Source organism: Triticum urartu, chromosome 3A (assembly GCF_056163025.1).
Source record: "Triticum urartu cultivar PI428250 chromosome 3A, HENAU_Tu73, whole genome shotgun sequence".
NCBI classification, from domain to species: domain Eukaryota; kingdom Viridiplantae; phylum Streptophyta; class Magnoliopsida; order Poales; family Poaceae; genus Triticum; species Triticum urartu.
This window is the reverse complement of record NC_141875.1, coordinates 670,539,662-670,561,415: the sequence shown is the minus strand read 5'-3', so window position 1 is coordinate 670,561,415 and position 21,754 is coordinate 670,539,662. Positions and strand designations below refer to the sequence as shown.

Sequence of the window (21,754 nt, the reverse complement as noted above, 5' to 3'; positions counted from 1 at the left end):
ACAAAAGCATAGGGGACGACTTTCGTCCTTCCTATTTCTTCTGCCGTGGTCAAGCTTTGAGCCTTACTCAACTTCACACCTTACAACTCAGGTAAGAACCCCTTCTTTGACTGATCTATTTTGAACTCCTTCAAAAACATGTTAAGGTGTGCGTTCTTTGAAAGTATCATCAGGCGTCTTGATCTATTTCTATAGATCTTGATGCCCAATATGTAAGCAGCTTTATCCAGGTCTTCCTTTGAAAATCACTCTTCAAACAATCGTTTATGCTTTCCAGAAATTCTACATTATTTCAAATCAACAATATGTCATCCACATATACTTATCAGAAATGTTGTAGTGCTCCCACTCACTTTCTTGTAAATACAAGTTTATACCAAACATTGTATAAACCTAAAAGCTTTGATCACTCCATCAAAGCATATATTCCGACTCCGAGATGCTTGCTCTAGTCCATAGAAGGATTGCTGGAGCCAGCATACCTTTTAGCATCCTTAGGATCGACAAAACCTTTTATTGTATCACATACAACTTTTTCTTACGAAAACTGGTAAGAAAACTTGTTTTGACATCCATTTGTCAGATTTCATAATCGAAAAATACAACTAATGCTAACATGATTCCGACGGACTTAAGCATCGCTACGAGTGAGAAATTCTCATCGTAGTCAACTCCTTGAACTTGTGAAAAGACTTTTTCCCACAAGTCGAGCTTCATAGACGGTAACATTACCGCCCACGTCCGTCTTCTTCTTAAAGATCCATTTATCTCAATGGCTTGCCGATCATCGGGCAAGTCCACCAAAGTCCATACTTTGTTCTGATACATGGATCCTATCTCGGATTTCATGGCTTCTAACCATTTGTCGGAATACGGGCCCACCATCGCTTCTCCATAGCTCGTAGGTTCATTGTTGTCTAACAACATGATATCTAAGACAGGATTACCATACCACTCAGGAGTAGTACATGTCCTTGTCGACCTACGAGGTTCGATAGCAACTTGATCCGAAGCTTCATGATCACTATCATTAACTTCCTATTCAACAGACGTAGGCGCCACAGAAAACATCTTTCTGTGTTGCATCACTCTCTGGTTGAAGTAAAGGTTCGACAACCTCACCAAGTTCTATCTTCCTCCCACTCAATTCTTTCAAGAGAAACTCCTTCTCGAGAAAGGACCCGTTCTTAGCGACAAACAATTTGCTCTCGGATCTGAGATAGAAGGTATACCCAACTGTCACCTTTGGGTATTCTATGAAGATGTGTTTGTCCGCTTTTGGGTTCGAGCTTCTCCGGCTGAAGCCTTAAGCATCGCAGCCCCAAACATTAAGAAACGACAACTTTGGTTTCTTGCCAAACCAATGTTCATACGACGTCGTCTCAACGGACTTATATGGTGTCCTATCTAAAGTGAATGCAGCTGTCTCTAATGCATAACCTCAAAATAATAGCGGTAGATCGGTAAGAGACATCATAGATCGCACCATATCTCATAAGGTTCGATTACGACGTCCGGACACACCATTACGCTGTGGTGTTCCAGGTGGCTTCAACTGCGAAACAATTCCACAATGTCTTAAGTGATTGCCAAACTCATAACTCAGACAATCCCCTTTGATCAGATCGTAGGAACATGATCTTCTTGTTATGATGATTCTTAACTTCACTCTGAAATCGCTTGAACTTTTCAAACGTTTCAGACTTGTGCTTCATTAAGTAAATATACCTTTATATACCCAAATCGTCAGTGAAGATGAGAAAATAGCGATATCCACCGCACGCTTCAATTCTCATTGGATCACACGCATCAGCATGTATGATTTTCAACAAGTCACTTGCCCGTTTCATTGTACCTGAAAACGGGGTCTTAGTCATCCTGCCCATGAGGCATGACTCGCATGTGTCAAGCGATTCAAAATCAAGTTACTCCAAACATCCATCGACACGGAGTTTCTTCATGCATCTTACGCCAATATGACCTAAGCGGCAGTGCCACAAGAAAGTGGTACTATCTACATCTTTTGGCGTGAACATGTGTATTACCACGACCGAGATTCACTGAACCATTCACATAGGATGCATGACCATGAAAGGTATTATTCATGTAAATAGAATAACCATTATTCTCTAATTTAAATGAATAACCGTATTGCAATGAACATGATCTAATCATATTCATGCTCAACGTAGACACCTGATCTAGGTTCAATACTAATCCCGAAGGCAGATGGAGCGTGCGATGGTGATCTCATCAACTTTGGAAACACTTCCAACACACATCGTCACCTCGCCCTTAGCCAGTCTCCGTTTAGTCCGTAGCTTTTGCTTCAAGTCACCAATAATAGTAATTGAACCGGTATCCAATACCCAGGTGCTACCAGGAGTACTAGTGAGGTACACATTAATAACACGTATATACTTTGTTGAAGTTTCCAGCCTTCTTATCTACCATGCATTTAGGGTAATTCCGCTACCAGTGACCGTTCCCCTTACAATTGATGCACTTAGTCTTGGGTTTGGGTTCAACCTTGGGTTCCTTCACTGGAGCGGCAACTGGTTTGCCATCCATGAAGTTTCCCTTCTAGCCCTTACCCTTCTTAAAACCAGTGGTCTTGTTAAACTATCAACACTTGATGCTCCTTGATTTCTACTTTTTGCGGTCTTAAGCACCGCGAACAGCTCCGGGATCAACTCCATCCCTTGCATGTCATAGTTCATCACGAATATCTAGTAGCTTAGTGATAGTGGCTAGAGAACTCTATCAATCACTATCTTATCTGGAAGTTTAACTCCCACTTGATTTAAGTGATTGTAGCACCCAGACATTCTGAGCACATGCTCACTAGCTGAGCTATTCTCCTCCATCTTGTTGGCAAAAGAACTTGTCAGAGGTCTCATACCTCTCAACACGGGCATGAGCCTGAAATCCCAATTTCAGCTCTTGGAACATCTCATATGTCTTATGGCGTTCAAAACGTCATTGGAATCCTGATTCTAAGCCGTGAAGTATGGTGCACTAAACTATCAAGTAGTCATCAGGATGTGTCTGTCAGGTGTTCACAACATCCACAGACGACGTTGTAAGGGTTTGCACATTGAGCGGTGCATCAAAGACGTAAGCCTTCTGTGTAGCAGTGAGGACACTCCTCGGACTACAGACCCAGTCCGCATCATTGCTTACAATATCTTTCAACTTAGTCTTTCTCTAGGAACGTATTGAAACAGGGAGCTACAACGTGAGCTATTTATCTACAACGTATTTGCAAAGACAATTTAGACTATGTTCATGATAATTAAGTTCATCTAATCAAATTATTTAATGAACTCCCACTCAGATAGACATCCCTCTAGTCATCTAAGTGAAACATGATCCGAGTCAACTAGGCCGTGTCCGATCATCACGTGAGACGGACTAGTCAACATCGTTGAACATCTTCATGTTGATCGTATCTTCTATACGACTCATGCTCGACCTTTCGGTCTTACGTGTTCCGAGGCCATGTCTGTACATGCTAGACTCGTCAAGTCAACCTAAGTGTATTGCGTGTGTAAATCTGGCTTATACCCGTTGTATTCGAACGTTAGAATCTATCACACCCGATCATCACGTGGTGCTTTGAAACAACGAACCTTCGCAACGGTGCACAGTTAGGGGGAACACTTTCTTGAAATTATTATGAGGGATCATCTTATTTGAGCTACCGTCGTTCTAAGCAAATAAGATGTAAAACATGATAAACATCACATGCAATCAAATAGTGACATGATATGGCCAATATCATTTGCTCCTTTTGATCTCCATCTTCGGGGCTCCATGATCATCGTTGTAACCGGCATGACACCATGATCTCCATCATCATGATCTCCATCATCGTGTCTTCTTGAAGTTGTCTCGTCATCTATTACTTTTACTACTATGGCTAATGCTTTAGCAATAAAGTAGAGTAATTACATGACGTTTATGTTGACACGCAGGTCATAAATAAATCAAGACAACTCCTATGGCTCCTGCCGGTTGTCATACTCATCTACATGCAAGTCGTGATTCCTATTACAAGAACATGATCAATCTCATACATCACATATATCATTCATCACATCATTTTGGCCATATCACATCACACGGCATATGCTGCAAAAATAAGTTAGACATCCTCTAATTGTTGTTGCAAGTTTTTACGTGGCTGCTATAGGTTTCTAGCAAGAACGTTTCATACCTACGCCAAAACCACAACGTGATATGCCAATTTCTATTTACCCTTCATAAGGACCCTTTTCATCGAATCCGATCCGACTAAAGTGTGAGAGACAGACACCCGCTAGCCACCTTATGCAACTAGTGCATGTCAGTCGGTGGAACCAGTCTCACATAAGCGTACGTGTAAGGTCGGTCTGGGCCGCTTCATCCCACGATGCCGCCAAATTAAGATAAGACTAGTAACAACAAGTAAATTGACAAAATCGACGCCCACAACAACTTGTGTTCTACTCGTGCATAGAAACTACGCATAGACCTAGCTCATGATGCCACTGTTGGGGATCGTAGCAGAAATTTAAAATTTTCTACGCATCACCAAGATCAATCTATGGAGTAATCTAGCAACGAGGGGAAGGAGAGTGCATCTACATACCCTTGTAGATCGCTAAGCGGAAGCATTGTAAGAACGCGGATGAAGGAGTCGTACTCGTAGCGATTCAGATCGCGGTTGATTCCGATCTAAGCGCCGAACCATGGCGCCTCCGTGTTCAACAGACGTGCAGCCCGGTGACGTCTCCCACGCCTTGATCCAGCAAGGGGAGAAGGAGAGGTTGGGAAGACTCCATCCAGCAGTAGCACAACGGCGTGGTGGTGATGGAGGAGCGCGGGACTCCAGCAGGGCTTCGCCAAGCACTACGAGAGACGAGGAGGGAGAGGGGTGGGGCTGCGCCAACAGGGGAAGAATTTCGTGTGTTGGGCTGCCCCTTTGCCTCCACTATATATAGGGGGAGAGGGAGGGCTGCGCCCCCACCTAGGGTTTCCACCCTAGGGGTGGCGGCAGCCCCAATCCCCATCTGGGGTGGCGGCCAAGTGGGGGGGAGAGGGAGGCGCACCAGGCATGGGCCTTAGGGCCCATCTGCCCTTAGGGTTTGCCCCCTCTTCTCTCTATGCGCATGGGCCTTGGTGGGGAGGCGCCCCAGCCCACCTAGGGGCTGGTCCCTTCTCACACTTGGCCCATGTAAGCCTCCGGGGGCCGTGGCTCCTCCCGGTGGACCCCCGGACCCCTCCGGTGGTCCCGGTACACTACCCGTGATGCCCGGAACACTTCCGGTGGCCAAAACCATACTTCCTATATATCAATATTTTCCTCCGGACCATTCCGGAACTCCTCGTGACGTCCGAGATCTCATCCGGGACTCTGAACAACATTCGGTAACCGCGTACATACTTTCCCTATAACCCTAGCGTCATCGAACCTTAAGTGTGTAGACCCTACGGGTTTGGGAGTATGCAGACATGGCCGAGACAACTCTCCGGTCAATAACCAATAGCGGGATCTGGATACCCATGTTGGCTCCCACATGCTCCATGATGATCTCATCGGATGAACCACGATGTCAAGGATTCAATCAATCCCGTATACAATTCCCTTTGTCTATCGGTACGATACTTGCCCGAGATTCGATCGTCGGTATCCCGATACCTTGTTCAATCTCGTTACCGACAAGTCTCTTTACTCGTTACGTAACACATCATCCCGTGATCAACTCCTTGATCACATTGTGCACATTATGATGATGTCCTACCGAGTGGGCCCAGAGATACCTCTCCGTTTACACGGAGTGACAAATCCCGGTCTCGATTCATGCCAACCCAACAGACACTTTCGGAGATACCCGTAGTGCACCTTTATAGCCACCCAGTTACGTTGTGTTTGGCACACCCAAAGCACTCCTACGGTATCCGGGAGTTGCACAATCTCATGGTCTAAGGAAATGATACTTGACATTAGAAAAGCTTTAGCATACGAACTACACGATCTTGTGCCAGGCTTAGGATTGGGTCTTATCCATCACATCATTCTTCTAATGATGTGATCCCGTTATCAACGACATCCAATGTCCATGGTCAGGAAACCGTAACCATCTATTGATCAACGAGCTAGTCAACTAGAGGCTTACTAGGGACATGGTGTTGTCTATGTATCCACACATGTATCTGAGTTTCCTATCAATACAATTCTAGCATGGATAATAAACGATTATCATGAACAATGAAATATAGTATAATAACCAATTTATTATTGCCTCTAGGACATATTTCCAACAGAATGGACCCAGGGGCAGGCAAGTGGTATGGTAACAAATTACACTTGGGCAATTGACAAGGACAACAATCTTTATGACAATGATCATTCATGGCATAATCTCATATAGGCATTACGTTGTGATAAGTAGACTGTTAAACTTACTGACATCTACTACTAATACTCCACCCGAGATCGCTATCCAGCATGCATCTCAAGATATTAAGTTTACAAGAAACAAAGTATTGCAATAAGCAAGATGACATAATATAGATAGAAAGAAATCTAGCAATAAGATTAAACCCCGTCGCTTTATCCTTAGTGGTAACGATACGAATACAAAATCTAGCCATCTTCTAACCCTAGCCACCATCATTTTCCCATCTCATCTTAATTTGGTAAGGAAATGGGTTGATGCATAGCCTTGCAACCCAATTTATTTATATAAGAGATCTAGAGAATGACTTTGAAATAATTAACATCATGTATATGTACAATTGGAATGGAGTTGTGTCTTGTCTCTTTCTCATTATATGGCCCCATAGGTACCCAAGATCACGAAGATCGGTCAAGGAGGAGGTAAGGAGCGAGGAGCACACGTAACACTATTTTGAACACCAGTGATAGAAGGGTTTAGTATGATGGTGTAAAGCAAATCCTTGGTGATATATGAGGTGTAGTCATTAAACGTTCAATGCTTTTTTCAAAATATATATTCTTAATAACTGGGGGCAAACCGGTGAGATGGTAAGGGCATGTGGTTGGACAAGTAACTCTTTATGTGGGTGGAAGTTATGTCCATGTGCTTCGTGCCCACCGCCACCGGGGCTGCATCTGCTTGATGAAGTGCGCTCTAGTCTAACGAAGATGTCGGCGCCTGAAACGGAGCCGCGGCCATGGAGACGGCGTAGTATAGCGACGGCATTTCCCCCGCGGCGGGGCGGTGCTTGGTAGTGGAGTGGCAGATGGGGCAGGTGGGGTGCTGCTTGAGCCCAATGTCGTCGTGTCGATGCAGGCGGCGTGGAAGGCATGGCCACGGTAGGGCTGCACGCGCACCACGTCCTTGGCCACGTACTCCTCCAAGCACACCGTGCACCTGCATCACTCACATAAGTCAGTGCGCCATATTTTTGGAGATACAGTAGCATTGAAACAGAGTAATGTGCTCAACCCACGAAAGCGCATCGCCGGAAATCCTGAAATAAATTCAGGAAAAAATGCGAGCACCAGGATTTGAACCCTGGTGGGCTGGAAATACCACAATCCCTCTAACCATTCAACCATAGGTTGGTTCGCCCGTAGATGGCACTCTGGCACGTGAAGATACATGCAATGCCTCTTCTCGTTGGTCGCTCGGAAGCTCTCTTTTGCTCTTCCACACAAGTATGCTCAGTTATCGGTCTAGGAAGAGGCCCAACCGCCCTTGGTGGCCGTACATTCCTTGGTCAGTTGTGCCGGCTCGCACCATATGTACTTAGTGTGATATTGATACGCTTCTGGGTCAGAGTGTGCAAATCGAACAAAAAGCAAAAGTTGAACAAAAAAACAAACCAAACCGAAATTTCCGTTTTCCCATGTTTCGGTTTCAGTTTCAGTTTTGAAATCCAAAAACCATTTGTATTTCATTTTTCGGTTAGAAACCGAAAACCATTTGGTTAAACCGAATTAACTAAAATTGAGGTTTTTTGGTTTCAAAGCATAATGGTTGCTATAGTATTTTCTGGCCCATTTAGTGCTTCGGTTTATGTGATTAGCCTAACTGCTTATCCAACAATACTTCTTTATCCTTTTTAATTGTTTTTCCTCATTATGATATGTATCATGTATTTACATGTGGAAAAGTTATGCGTTGGCTCAAAAATTCGCGTCAACTTTGGTTAATTTGGTTATTACCGAAACCGAACCGGAAGTAAATGGTTACTACCGAAACCGAACCATAAACCTATATAAACCAAAGTATAAAAGCCGTATAAACTGTAAACCAAACCAAGAAAACCGAATGCACACCCTGAGCACTTCGGGACCTCACTACGTGCGAGGGTCCCTCTATCTTTTAAGTCGGGTATGATGGATGATTCGTACAAGCTATCACCGCTAGGCATGATGACGAGCACAACACCGTGGGCTTGATCTATTACAAATGACATATCCCTTGTCGACTATGGTATGGTTGGAAGGAAAACACGCAGAGCCCATCTTTGCACCATACGTCATTAGCATGATCATTGATACGCGTCCGGGACCTCGCTACATGCAAGGGTCCATCTATTTCTTAAGTCGGGTATAACGAGTGCTCTGTCCGCTCTATCACCGTTGGGTGGGCTCGACCTGTTCGAAATGACATATACATGGTCGGCTATGGTATGCATGAAAGGGAAGTTGTCGTTTTCGACATTTTCCTCGCCACATTGTTAATTTGTTTGGAGTGTACCAACTGCAGAGATCTACAGTGACATTGTTAGGATATCCGACCAAAAAGTATTATGTGAAAATATACACAAAGAATGTCTTTTTTTAATGTTGACAGGAGAGATGCCAAACTCATTGGTTAGAAAGAGATATTACAAGTAACATCTCCATAGAAGAAATGCACCACATAAAGTGAGTGCCAAAAAAGAAGAAGAAAAAAGGCCGCTCAGTTTATCGAGGAAAACTGGGCGAAAACCTACAACAACGACTAAAGCACCACACAACATACAACACGCTAGAAAGCCAACACCCCACAACACACCCGTCCGGGCACTCGAGTGCTTGCGCCGCTTCTAGAGTGCACACTGGAACCGTCGCATCACTTCAGGCTGCTACGAGCCTATCCATGAAACTCGATGACATTGAAGAAGAACGCTATCTCCGATAGAGCAAATATATGCCACTTCAATACCGTGAGCTTGGCCGACATAACTCGCCTGACGCATCCTGCATGTGGAGGGTACTTCTGTTGTTCTCACGGAGATGTCATGCAAACTTTCGTCGACCACCTGCACGAGCTCAGAGTCCCACTGACTGAGTCCAACTTCAAGACGATGTCCCCAAGAGGAAACACGAAGCCAAGCAGGTCTTGAGCCATCGTCATCCTCCGATCCGAAAGATCGGATCTAGGGTTTCCCTCGTAGTATATTGGGAGAGGGAAGGAGGGCTACAACGTCGATGCCTCCAACAAGGGAACGATGCCTAAAGGCGCCGCCATCGACGGCTCCAGCCACAATGGGAGTACGACTTTCGTCGACAGCCGCTCCTGCCCAAGCCCATGACCCGGCCAACCCATCCAACCTACCACCTCCATGACGAGCAGGCATTGCGCCACAACTCAGCCCTGCGCACAACACAGCAAAGCCCCTCCTCCGCTGGCTTGCAGAAACCCATATCAGGCCCTGCTACCTGCGGAACTCACGCCTCCGGCAGATTCAGCGCCTCCATGGTGACCTCCTCGTGTAGATCAGCTCCTGGCACGCATAGGTGAGGGCGACAAACTAGGCGGCGGTACGAAGAACCACCGGGCACCGAAGACAAACGGCCGCCACCCAGTAGGTCCGCGCTGGGGGGCGCCTCCCGCACCCCGTGCGCCATAGATCCACGCTAGGAGCAACGCCTGGGCACCCTGCCCACGCATCGCCCTGGATCTAACGGCAACCACCACGCCGTGCCCGGCAGCCGCTCGCCGCGCCCAGCCGCATACCTCCTCGCGGGTCCGCCGTGCCTCCTCACGCGCTCCCGAGCTTCGCTAAGATACACGTAGATGCAGGCATCGCTCACTCCAGGGGGTCGGAAGCGGTTGTATACTAGGATGATCATGGGAATCATCTGGGCAGCTCATCTCTGGTAATATATGGTTTGCAGGACCCAGCTACACTTAGATTGTTGCATGCCATGAAGCCTTGTCTGTCATTGGCAGAGGATTTGGGGCTGCACAGAGTCGTTGGTCACTCGATGCAAAATAAGTAGTGCAGGACTTGAAAAGTGCCACCAGAGGACGTTGTGGGACTATCATTGGGGAGATTCAAGCCAGATCAACGAATTTTACATACAACTTTATTTTTGAAAGCCGTTCTGTCAATGTAGAAGCTTATAAACTTGCTATATTTTTCCTTTTCTTGGATCAGGGGCGCCACTTGTGGCTTGTTCAACCCCATAATTCGACTTGTATCCCACACTCTGTGGTGTTCGATCAATAAAGCTTTTGCTTTATCCCTAAAAAAAGGCTAACCACATGTCCCACCTGTTAGTCTTCGGCCCTGCTTGCCCCGTACACTCAGCCAGTACGCTTCAGTATTTCAAATGAGTTCCTTTATGGCTCTTTTCCGTTGTGCTAGACGTTGTTAGAAAAAGTCTAAGAACGGGCGCCAGGCCTGCTAGTGGCTGCAGCGTAGAACCTCGGCCCAACCAGTGGCCTCACGCACATAGTACATTTTCCCCTTCCATTTCATGTATACAAAAACATGACAAAGAGGACATCATATCAATCATTGATTGATATATGAGTGCTTGTATTTGTACTGATGTTTTAAAAAAATTAATCACTGATTCAACATTCTCATTTATTTATTTTCTCTTTTTCTCAGGAAACTTCTTTCTTTCTTTTCAACTACACAACAGAGGAAGCTCATACATGCATGCTTTTCAAAAAAAAAAACTCATGCATACATAAAAAATCGCATATGGTTTTCTGGTCCTTACAATACTAATATATACCATCACAATCTTCTCCATGTTTCACATCTGTTCAAATACACAGAGTTCAGATGTGACATAAATCTTTTCTAAAAAAAATCAGCCCGACAAGGATATAAGTTGTTTTATCTTGGAATGGTCAAGACTCACGACTACATAACAATTCATCCTTGCATCCTGTTTAGGGCAATGAGGCCTAGTTTTGGGAGCTCACTTGGATGAAGTAGCCTGTGCCGACAACAGCCGGATCAAGCCCAACGGTAGTGACAGAGTTGACCATCACCCAAGCAACTCAAAGGAGACCGCCAACTATCGGTGGTAAGCTCATGACTCGCCATGGCGGCATACTACATACTCCACTAAGAGCAACTCTAGCAAACCCCACATCTGTCCCTGACCTACAAAATAATCGTCAAAATGCGGGAAAGCTTGCCCGACCAGACACCGCATCCCGTCCCAGCCCGCAAAAATTTTTAGGGGGCGCGGCAAATTCCCGACCCCAACCCAGGAAAACGCGGGTTTCCCCCTCACGGCTGCTGTGCCCTGCATCACAGAGAAGCAGTTGACGGGAGGGACATTTCAGCCCCGCGCTTTTTTCCCCTCCTTCCGCCATCGCCTGCCCTTGCTTCTGTCCACTCGTCGCCGGTGATTCCGGCCATATCTGCGGGCAGAATCGCTCCGCGGGGCCGCCCCACACCTTCCCGCGCCGAGCCGCTGCACCGCCCTTCCGGATCCGGCGAGAAGAGCCCCCCCCAGTCGCCGCCGCCGCTGGGATCGATCACCGCCGAGCGCACTACCCTCGTCGCCGCCCGGGATCACTCGCCACCGGTTAGTCCCTTTTTTGTGATTTTTACGAGCTGTGTAGTAGATTGACGCGCCGGTGTGCGTGTAGATGGAGTTGACCCCGTGCGAGAAGTTCTTGCTATCCGATTCGGAGGACTCGGATGTGGAGACTATGCTTGCGACCTTTCGGCAGCAAACATTGGTCATGGCGCTTGCCGTGAAGGAGCATGAAGACGAGTACTGGAAGAGGAGGCGAGGATCTACTGTCAGGCATTTGTGCATTCCGCAGAATCGCCATCTTGGGAACGAGATGCTGATGCAAAATTATTTTTCAGAGAATCCTACATATCCTGCACACCTCTTCCGCAGAAGGTACCGAATGCGCCGATTCCTTTTTGTGAAAATTGTTGAAGCTTGCGAGGCAAATTGCCGGTATTTTACTCAAAGAAGGAATGCCGCGAGCTTAAAGGGATTTAGTGCATATCAAAAAATCTCCGCAGCTATGCGGGTGATTGCATATGACGTTTCGGCTGACTATGTCGATGAGTATCTTCGCATTGGTGAAGATAGCACAATTGAGTCTGTGCGTAGATTTGCGAAAGTGATCGTCCGTGTCTTTGGTCCCGAGTATCTTTGGGCACCAAATGAAGATGACACAAAGAAATTGATGGTAGCTAATGAGAGGAGAGGTTGGCCTGCCATGCTAGGTAGCATTGATTGTATGCATTGGAATTGGAAAAATTGCCCCAAGGCTTGGCAAGGAATGTATTGTGGCAAGTCTCGTGATGTAACAATTGTGCTAGAGGCCGTAGCATCCGAGGATTTATAGATTTGGCATTGCTTTTTTGGTATGTCCGGCACACTCAATGATATCAATGTGTTGCAACGCTCTCATTTGTTTGCTAGGCTTGCTAGTGGTGATGCTCCTGCTTGCAACTACACTATCAATGGACATGAATACACAAAAGGGGTACTATCCTGCAGATGGTATATATCCTCCTTGGTGCACATTTGTCAAGTGTATCAAAGAACCCAAAACAAAAAGGCAATGTGAATTTGCAAGGGTGCAAGAGGCAGCCCGAAAAGACATTGAAAGAGCATTCGGTGTTTTGCAATCTAGGTTTGCCATTGTCCGTGGTCCTGCTCGTTTTTGAGATAAGAAAACCCTGAAGAACATCATGACTTGTCGTGTTATTCTGCACAATATGATTCTTGAAGATGAGAGATGAATGAACTTAGAATTCTTTTACGACAATGTGGGTAGCCGTGTCAAACCAGTTAGAGACCCAAACCGCATTAGAGTTTTTCTTCAGACATACAAGGAGGTTGAAAATGCAGACACACACTTTCAACTTCAGAAAGATCTCATTGAGCACCATTGGCAAAGGGCTGGAGAGTGACTAATTTTTGTGTTCATTTGTATTTGTATTCATGACAAGTTTGCTATGGTGATTTGAATAATTATTTATAATGCGGATGATTATTATTTTATGTTTGATTTGAATAATTCAGTTTGTTTTCGATTGTTGAATTATGTTGGATTTGATATTTGCGGGCTGATGATATACGGGGATGCAGCGGCGCAAAGAGCAGAACCCGCATAACCGACCCGTAAAAAAGTATATTCCGTGAATATACCTTTTTACGGATCCGTTTAAGAGGTCTGCATCTGTGCCAGTCTGCGCCGACCCACAAAAGCTGTTTTGCGCAAACTGTATGGAGGAGATCCAAGAAGTGGTGTGAAGAGTCCAAGTAGAGCTCTCGTCCTCAACCAGTTGATCTCAGCAATATTTGGTTATACTTTCGATGCCATGAATGGAAGGAGACAAAAATCAAAACTCACACTCCTAAATTTGGTAGTGTGAGTCATCATCTCCCTCGAAAAAGCAACTCATCATGCTTACCTTTTACCTGCTCCCAAAATTATTTGTATTCCTACAAGCATTTTAGCGTAAATACAGTCTCAAAGCGGTATTATACAATGTTTTCTACCGGTTAACTGTCACATGCATAAGCGTAACTCGACCGGTACACTCCATGTGTTTTCATTAGACAAGGATTAAGAACGAGTGTCAGGCCTGCTGCTGGGTGCAGCCCAGAACCTTGGCCCAGTCACTGGCCTAATAGACATATGTCTTTTTTACCTTCCATTTCCTGTCTCAAAAAAAAAACCCTTCCATTTCCTTTTTTTTAGCATAAAACCCTTCCATTTCCGATATATAAAAAACATCGACCAAGGACAAAGAGGAGATCGCGTCCATCAACCGCTTTGACATTCTCCTTTCTTTTTTGTTTCTTTTCTTTTTCCTTGAAAACTCCTTTCTTTCTTTTCAACAACACAACACAGGCAGCTAATGCACGAATGCTTTTCAAAAAAAAAAAACTCATGCATACAGAAAAAAAATCGCACCTAGTTTTCTGGTCCTTACAATACTAACATATACCATCACAATTCTCCATGTTCCAAATCTACTGAAATAAACACAATTCACATGTCCAATAAATATATTCTAAGAAAACGCCTAAGTATGACGGGGATATAAACTGTTCTTTTTTGGAATGGTCAAGATTCACGACTACATCACATTTCATTATTGTGTTGTTGCCAGCAGAGAGAACCAAAGAAAAGGCTTAATAGTAATTCGTTCTTTACTTTTTTGTCATGGTGCCACCGATACGAAGATTACAAGCCATTAATACCCAACACCCTATATCTGACTATCTACCTTTTACCATCTTCTCCGAATTTTTCCCGTTGACCAAATCGGCCAGCCAGGGGCTGACGCGTGCATTGTTTTGGTACGTGGGGTGGTAAGTTCTCGGGTGGTCCCAATAAATCGATCGTCAATTTGAGGCCTGTCATTTTTTCTCCATGTGTGGCCGCAACAAATTTCGCCCACGATCCTGTTGGGGGGAGTCAGGGGCGATCCTGTCGGGGGTGTGTCGGTTTGACTGGAACATTCCTTTCTTTTCGTTTTTCCCTCGCTGTCATCTCCTTTTGTTGCCACGTCGCCAGTGTTATTTTGTGTCGGGGGTATATGTTTTAATTGTCAGTCTATTTTTCTTGCGTAGGATCCTCTTCTTCAATGCGTGCTTTCTTTGACGATGGTCCTGCTAGGCAGCGCAGGGAGGAGATCCGCTTGGGGAAACGTCCCGTTGATTCTACTCTTGGTGAGTGCGTCTGGTTTTCTGCTGTTTGTTTGGCTACTGTTTGACGGTTTCCACTTTTCTGAACAGATGTTGTTTCTTTTTTGCAGGGTTGCCCTTCGATCAGATCGGTCTTCGCGCACCTGTTGCTGTTCCTTCTATTGGTCCGCCTGTCGTTGCTTCTGGTATTTGCGTAATTACTATGCCTTACCGTCCTTTCTTTTGCGTCTTGTGTATCGCTAGGCTACCTGCACGGGGCTGTCGTGCATGGCCCATGCATGTGACGGATGTTACTACGTGCATGGGTGGTTTTTTTTATTGGCTAGCGATGTGTGTGTATGGCCATGCACGTAGTAGGTGTAGTTGTCTGTTTGTCTTTTGGGTTTCGTGTGCATGCTGCTGTGTCGTTATGTGCATGTTCCATGCGACTTGCGTTGTCCATGTTCGTTGTGCATGGGTTATGCATGCGATGGTGTGTTTACAGATTGCATGCTGCCGACGGGCATGGTTGTTCGCTGTGGTCGACATGACTATGTGTGTGTGTGTTTTCATTTTTAAATATATTTATTAACATTTTTTTATTTCCAGGAGAGACATCTGTTTGTGCTGGCATTGCGAGTTGTGCGGTGGACAATTTTCCAGAGTCTCCTGCTTTTGAGATCGCGCGGTCTTCCTCCGCACTTATGTTCACGCGACCACGGGTTGTTCCGCTCCTTACCGTTGGGCCTTCTTATCGGTCTACTCCCTTGGGTGAGACTCTGTTTTGTTTTCCACTTATTATCAGTATTTTGATATTATGTTGGTTATGCTTTTAAATCTGATTATCATTTGTTTTTTCTGCCTTCAAGTATTGCCTACTCCAATTATGGAGCATCATGATATCGTCCGCAATCGATGTAAGCGAAGATTCATATGGTCGGATCGATCGGGGAGGAAGAAAGGTTTGTTTTGCATGCATGCTCACATTTTTCTTTTTCTTTTCAGGCTTATGTTATTCACTATCGTGGTTTATGTTTTGTAGTGCGTGGAATGGAGCCCCCCCTTTCAAAGGATCTTATTCTTTTGCCTAAAAGTATGGTTTGACAAGTCTGTTATTCCGTTTGGATTATGGTTACGCAGTAGTCCTGATTTGTGTTTTTATGTGCTCCAGCCATTTGTAAGGGTCGTTCATATTACGGTGGTCCAGATCTTACTTGTGAGTGGTGCGGTGCGTTTTACTGGTTTCGTGAGGGGTCTAAATATCACGCGAACGCATCTGTTCGTTGGCCTATTTACACCGGCTGTTGTCGTGGTGGCAAGGTTTCCTTGCCTAAATTTCGTGATTGGCCTTCTCCATTGGACAGTTTGATGCGATTTGATGGAGATGCATCTTATACCCGGTTTATGCGGTTGATTAGACAGTACAACTCCATGTTTTGTTTCACATCTTTGGGCACTTATATTGATCACAATATTAATGTTGGTGGCGCTCCGTATGTGTTTAAGATGAATGGAGTAGTATATCATCGTATTGGTCCGCTTTTACCAGCTGAGAATTTTTCTCCAAAGTTTGCACAATTATATATGGTAGATTCAGCTGATGAGGTCCAGAGCAGGATTGATGTATTTAGTAGGGAAGATGGTGGCTCTCTTGATCCCGATCCTGAGATTGTGGCGACACTTATTACAATGTTAAATACGCATCATCGTTTGGTTCATAAGTTTAGGCTTGCTCGGCAAAGTTTATGCAGTGTTGACGCGCCTAAGGTATCTATACGTTTCTTGGGTGATGATGGTGGGTCGCATGGTACACGTTTCTCTGGTCCATCGGCTGGGGAAGTTGCTGCACTTATAGTGGGTGATTTGACTCCACAATGCAGGAAGTTTGATGTTGTTGTTGAGAGTCACTCTGGTGTTCTCAAGCACATCTCTGCACTTAATTGTAATCTTATGGCTTTGCAGTACCCCCTTCTTTTTCCCTATGGAGATAAAAGTTACCATTTGGGCATTAAGTATGTTGATGCTAGCAAACGCTCTCCATCAACTATTCCAGGTTTGTCTAGCGTGGGTTCGTCCAGCGATGATGACAGCGATGTTGACGACGGAGTTGCAGATGGTCTTACCTCTCAGGATGTGATCATTCCACATGGACAAGTTACTATGCTGGAGTATTATAGGTACTATTTTCATTATCGTGAGGGTGAGGTCAACCCTTACACAAGTTGTGGTCGGCTTAGTCAGCAAGTTAGCGTGAATGCATTCTCTTGTGTTGAATCTGATCGTTTGGAGTATCATTTCTTGAAGCAAGATAAACTTCGTTCAGAAACTTAGCAAGGTGTATCTGATGCAATGGGTGAAGGCAATTCTACAGGGAGGAACATTGGTGTTCAGTTTATATTGCATGGTAGTTTTACTGGTGGTCGACGTTATATGTTTTTAAATTATCATGACGGGATGGCTATATGCCGTGAATATGGCGCTCCTGATTTGTTTGTTACGTTTACATGCAATCCTAAATGGCAAGAGATTGCTGACGCGCTCGCTTCTGAGCCTGGGCAGGTTGCTGCTGATCGGCCTGACATCACTACTCGGGTTTTTTCCATGAAGTTTGATGAGTTTCTAGATGGTGTTAAGGATGGTTCTCTTTTTGGGCCTGTTCAAGCATGTGCGTTTTCGTCTAACATTTTTTTACTCAAGAAAGTAGTGTTTTTTGGTCGCTGACGCGCTTTCTACTCGGTTTCTGTTTGCAGATTTGTACGTTGTCGAATTTCAAAAGAGGGGCCTTCCACATACGCATACCTTGGTGTGGTTGAAGGCTGATACAAAGGAGCCTTCATCTTCATTCATAGACAGTCTCATTTGTGCAGAATTGCCGGACCCTTTCGTTGATCCTTTGGGCTATGCTCTTGTTGACGAATTCATGGTCCACGGGCCATGTGGAGTATATAATTCTAAGTGTGCTTGCATGAAAAATAAGTGTTGATCTAAGCGTTTCCCTAAGCCTTTTAGCGATGAGACGATGGTTGATAATGTTGGATTTCCTGTTTATCGAAGACGTGATGATGGTCGTTACGTATTGAGGCAGCAAGATTCTCTTCGTCTGGGAAATCAATGGGTTGTTCCATACAACATGAAATTATTAAAGAAGTTCGAGGCCCATATAAATGTTAAGTGGTGTAATAAAACAAACTTACTCAAGTATTTGTTCAAATATCTCACCAAAGGACCTAATGTCGTTCAGATGCGTGTTGATGTTGACAACAGGCCAACTGGTGTTTTTACTGTGCCCCGTCCTACTGGAAGGAATGAGATTGATGATTATGTAAAGTGCAGGTTCGTACTTATGTTTAAGAAATTATGTAATGTGTTTCCTTCCTTATCAATATGATTGTACTGATATTGTTCTTCTTTCCATAGATATCTTTCTGCATGTGAGGCTTTTTGGAGGATGTTTGCATACAGTATTCATGGGCGGGAACCTTCGGTTGAAAGGCTGGTTGTGCATCTTCCTAACATGAATAGAGTGATATTTGCTGAAACAGACAATTTGGGTAATGTGTTAGATAATCCGTCGGCTTCAAAAACAATGTTGACGGAGTGGTTTGTTGCAAACCAAAAATATAGATCTGCTAGATCATTAACGTATCTTGATTTTCCGAATGAGTGGGTTTGGAATAAGAGTGATAAGGTGTGGACAAAGAGGAAACTCAAGAAGAAGATGGGTAATAAAATAGGTCGTATTTATCATGTGCATCCTGGAACAGGTGAGCTGTTCTTTCTTCGGATGTTACTTATGGTTGTTCCTGTGCTACCTGTTTTGAGGATTTGAGAACACACAATGGCCGTGTCTATGATACGTTTAAAGAAGCATGCCAGTCAAGAGGATTGGTAGGGGATGACAACGAGTGGTTTAGGCTCTTTGATGAAGCTATCGTGTGGGCGACTCCCTTCCAACTGTGACATCTTTTTATGACTCTTCTGCTTCATTGTGAAGTTGGTAATGGGCATGCTCTTTTTGAAAGATTTTGGCCGAGCATGGCTGAAGATATATCGTACAGGCTTTCATCTGCTATTGGTAATTCTAGATATAATGTTCCTCAAGATTATCTTCAAGAGTGTCTGCTTTCTGAATTAGCTTCAATTTTTACTAGAAATGGATCATGCCTTGCATCATTTAATTTGACTTCACGTACCATACCAGTCAATGATGAGTATTACAATAAGTTAGTTGCTGAGGAGTTGAGATATGATACAGTCAAGTTAGCTGTTGATGCTGATGATTTGTATTGCAAATTAAATGACGAGCAGAGAGTCGTACATCATGAGATAGTATCCACTGTCCATGAAGACATGAGTGGATTCTACTTTGTTTCTGGGTGTGAAGGGTCAGGCAAGACCTTTTTATGGAATTCTATCATTGCTACACTTAGATCTGAACGGCGTGTCGTACTTGCAGTGGCTTCATCTGGTGTTGCATCTTTATTGTTGCCTGGCGGTCGAACTGGCCACTCAAGATTTAAGATTCCGGTGGATGTTAACGATCATTCTCAGTGTTGTATATCCAGGAGCTCAATGCTTGCTGGTTTGTGCCAGCAGGCTTCACTTATCCTATGGGATGAAGCGCCAATGACTAGTCGTTTATGTTTTGAGGCTTTGGATAGGACGTTGAGGGATGTTATGTCTGTTCACAATGAAGCTAATGCTTTGCTGCCTTTCGGAGGAAAAGTGATGTTGTTGGGTGGTGATTTCAGGCAAATTTTGCCTGTGGTAGAGGTGTTGGAAATATGGCCTAGAGACAATAATAAATTAGTTATTATTATATTTCCTAGTTCATGATAATCGTTTATTATCCATACTAGAATTGTGTTGATAGGAAACTCAGATACATGTATGGATACATAGACAACACCATGTCCCTAGTAAGCCTCTAGTTGACTAGCTCGTTGATCAATAGATGGTTACGGTTTCCTGACCATGGACATTGGATGTCGTTGATAACGGGATCACATCATTGGGAGAATGATGTGATGGACAAGACCCAATTCTAAGCCTAGCACAAAGATCGTGTAGTTCGTATGCTAAAGCTTTTCTAATGTCAAGTATCATTTTCTTAGACCATGAGATTGTGCAACTCCCGGATACCGTAGGAATACTTTGGGTGTGCCAAACGTCACAACGTAACTGGGTGGCTATAAAGGTACACTACAGGTATCTCCGAAAGTGTCTGTTGGGTTGGCATGAATCGAGACTGGGATTTGTCACTCCGTGTAAACGGAGAGGTATCTCTGGGCCCACTCGGTAGGACATCATCATAATGTGCACAATGTGATCAAGGAGTTGATCACGGGATGATGTGTTACGGAACGAGTAAAGAGACTTGCCAGTAACGAGATTGAACAAGGTATCGGGATACCGACGATCGAATCTCGGGCAAGTACAATACCGCTAGACAAAGGGAATTGAATACGGGATTGATCGAATCCTCGACATCGTGGTTCATCCGATGAGATCATCGTGGAACATGTGGGAACCAACATGGGTATCCAGATCCCGCTGTTGGTTATTGACCGGAGAACTTCTCGGTCATGTCTGCATGGTTCCCGAACCCGTAGGGTCTACACACTTAAGGTTCGATGACGCTAGGGTTATAAAGGAAGTTTGTATGTGGTTACCGAATGTTGTTCGGAGTCCCGGATGAGATCCCGGACGTCACGAGGAGTTCTGGAATGGTCCGGAGGTAAAGATTTATATATGGGAAGTCCTGTTTTGGTCACCGAAAAAGTTTCGGGTTTTATCGGTAACGTACCGGGACCACCGGGAGGGTCTCTGGGGTCCACCAAGTGGGGCCAACAGCCTCGGAGGCTTGCATGGGCCAAGAGTGGGAAGGGACCAGCCCCTGAGTGGGCTGGTGCGCCTCCCACAAGGCCCAAGGCGCAGCTAGGAGGAGAAGGGGGAAACCCTAGGCGCAGATGGGCCTAAGGTCCACCCTAGGGCGCGCCCCCTTCTCCCCCTCCTGGCTGCCCCCCTCCATCCCATCTAGGGCTGCCGCCCCCCTAGGGGTGGGAACCCTAGAGGGGGCGCACCCTCCTCCCCTTCTCCTATAAATAGTGGGGGTTTTGGGCTGCCCATGACACACGATTTGATCTCTCCCTGGCACAGCCCTACCTCTCTCCTCCTCGTCTCTTGCGGTGCTTGGCGAAGCCCTGCTGGAGTACCACGCTCCTCCACCACCACCACGCCGTTGTGCTGCTGCTGGATGGAGTCTTCCTCAACCTCTCCCTCTCTCCTTGCTGGATCAAGGCATGGGAGACGTCACCGGGCTGTACGTGTGTTGAACGCGGAGGTGCCGTCTGTTCGGCACTAGGATCTCCGGTAATTTGGATCACGACGAGTACGACTCCTTCAACCCCGTTCTCTTGAACGCTTCCGCATAGCGATCTACAAGGGTATGTAGATGCACTCTCCTTCCCCTCGTTGCTGGTTTCTTCATAGATAGATCTTGGTGACACGTAGGAAAATTTTGAATTTCTGCTACGTTCCCCAACAAGAGGGTGGTACAAAAGAAGATATTATCAATGCGTTGTTGATTTCTTCACCGCTTTGGCAGTATGTTAAGGTTCTTAAGCTTCATACAAATATGCGGCTTTCTAATCCTACTTTGTGCTGCCATGCACGTATGGAGTTGGCATTATTTTCCAATTGGGTGCAAAGTATTGGTGATGCAACACAAAGGTGACGAATCATCTCCGTCGTGGGTTTCCATTCCCGAAGACATGCTATTGTTTCCTACAACAAATCATATGGAAGCTGCAGTTGACAATGTGTATGACAACTTCTTTTTGAAATATAATGATGCTGAATATTTATCTCGCCGTGCTATTGTTTGCCCAA

General features: G+C 45.1%; 1 protein-coding gene across 1 annotated transcript; it reads left to right on the top strand.

The window, feature by feature from the left end:
- The first annotated feature begins 16,231 nt into the window (after window positions 1-16,231).
- On the top strand, window positions 16,232-19,482 carry LOC147981354 (uncharacterized). Its single transcript, XM_087515943.1, has 8 exons — window positions 16,232-17,107; window positions 17,195-17,528; window positions 17,614-17,617; window positions 18,128-18,196; window positions 18,281-18,627; window positions 18,858-18,938; window positions 19,065-19,177; window positions 19,429-19,482. Exons 1-8 carry the CDS (start codon window positions 16,232-16,234, stop codon window positions 19,480-19,482), a joined length of 1,878 nt encoding a protein of 625 aa, XP_087372069.1.
- The last annotated feature ends 2,272 nt before the right edge of the window (window positions 19,483-21,754 follow it).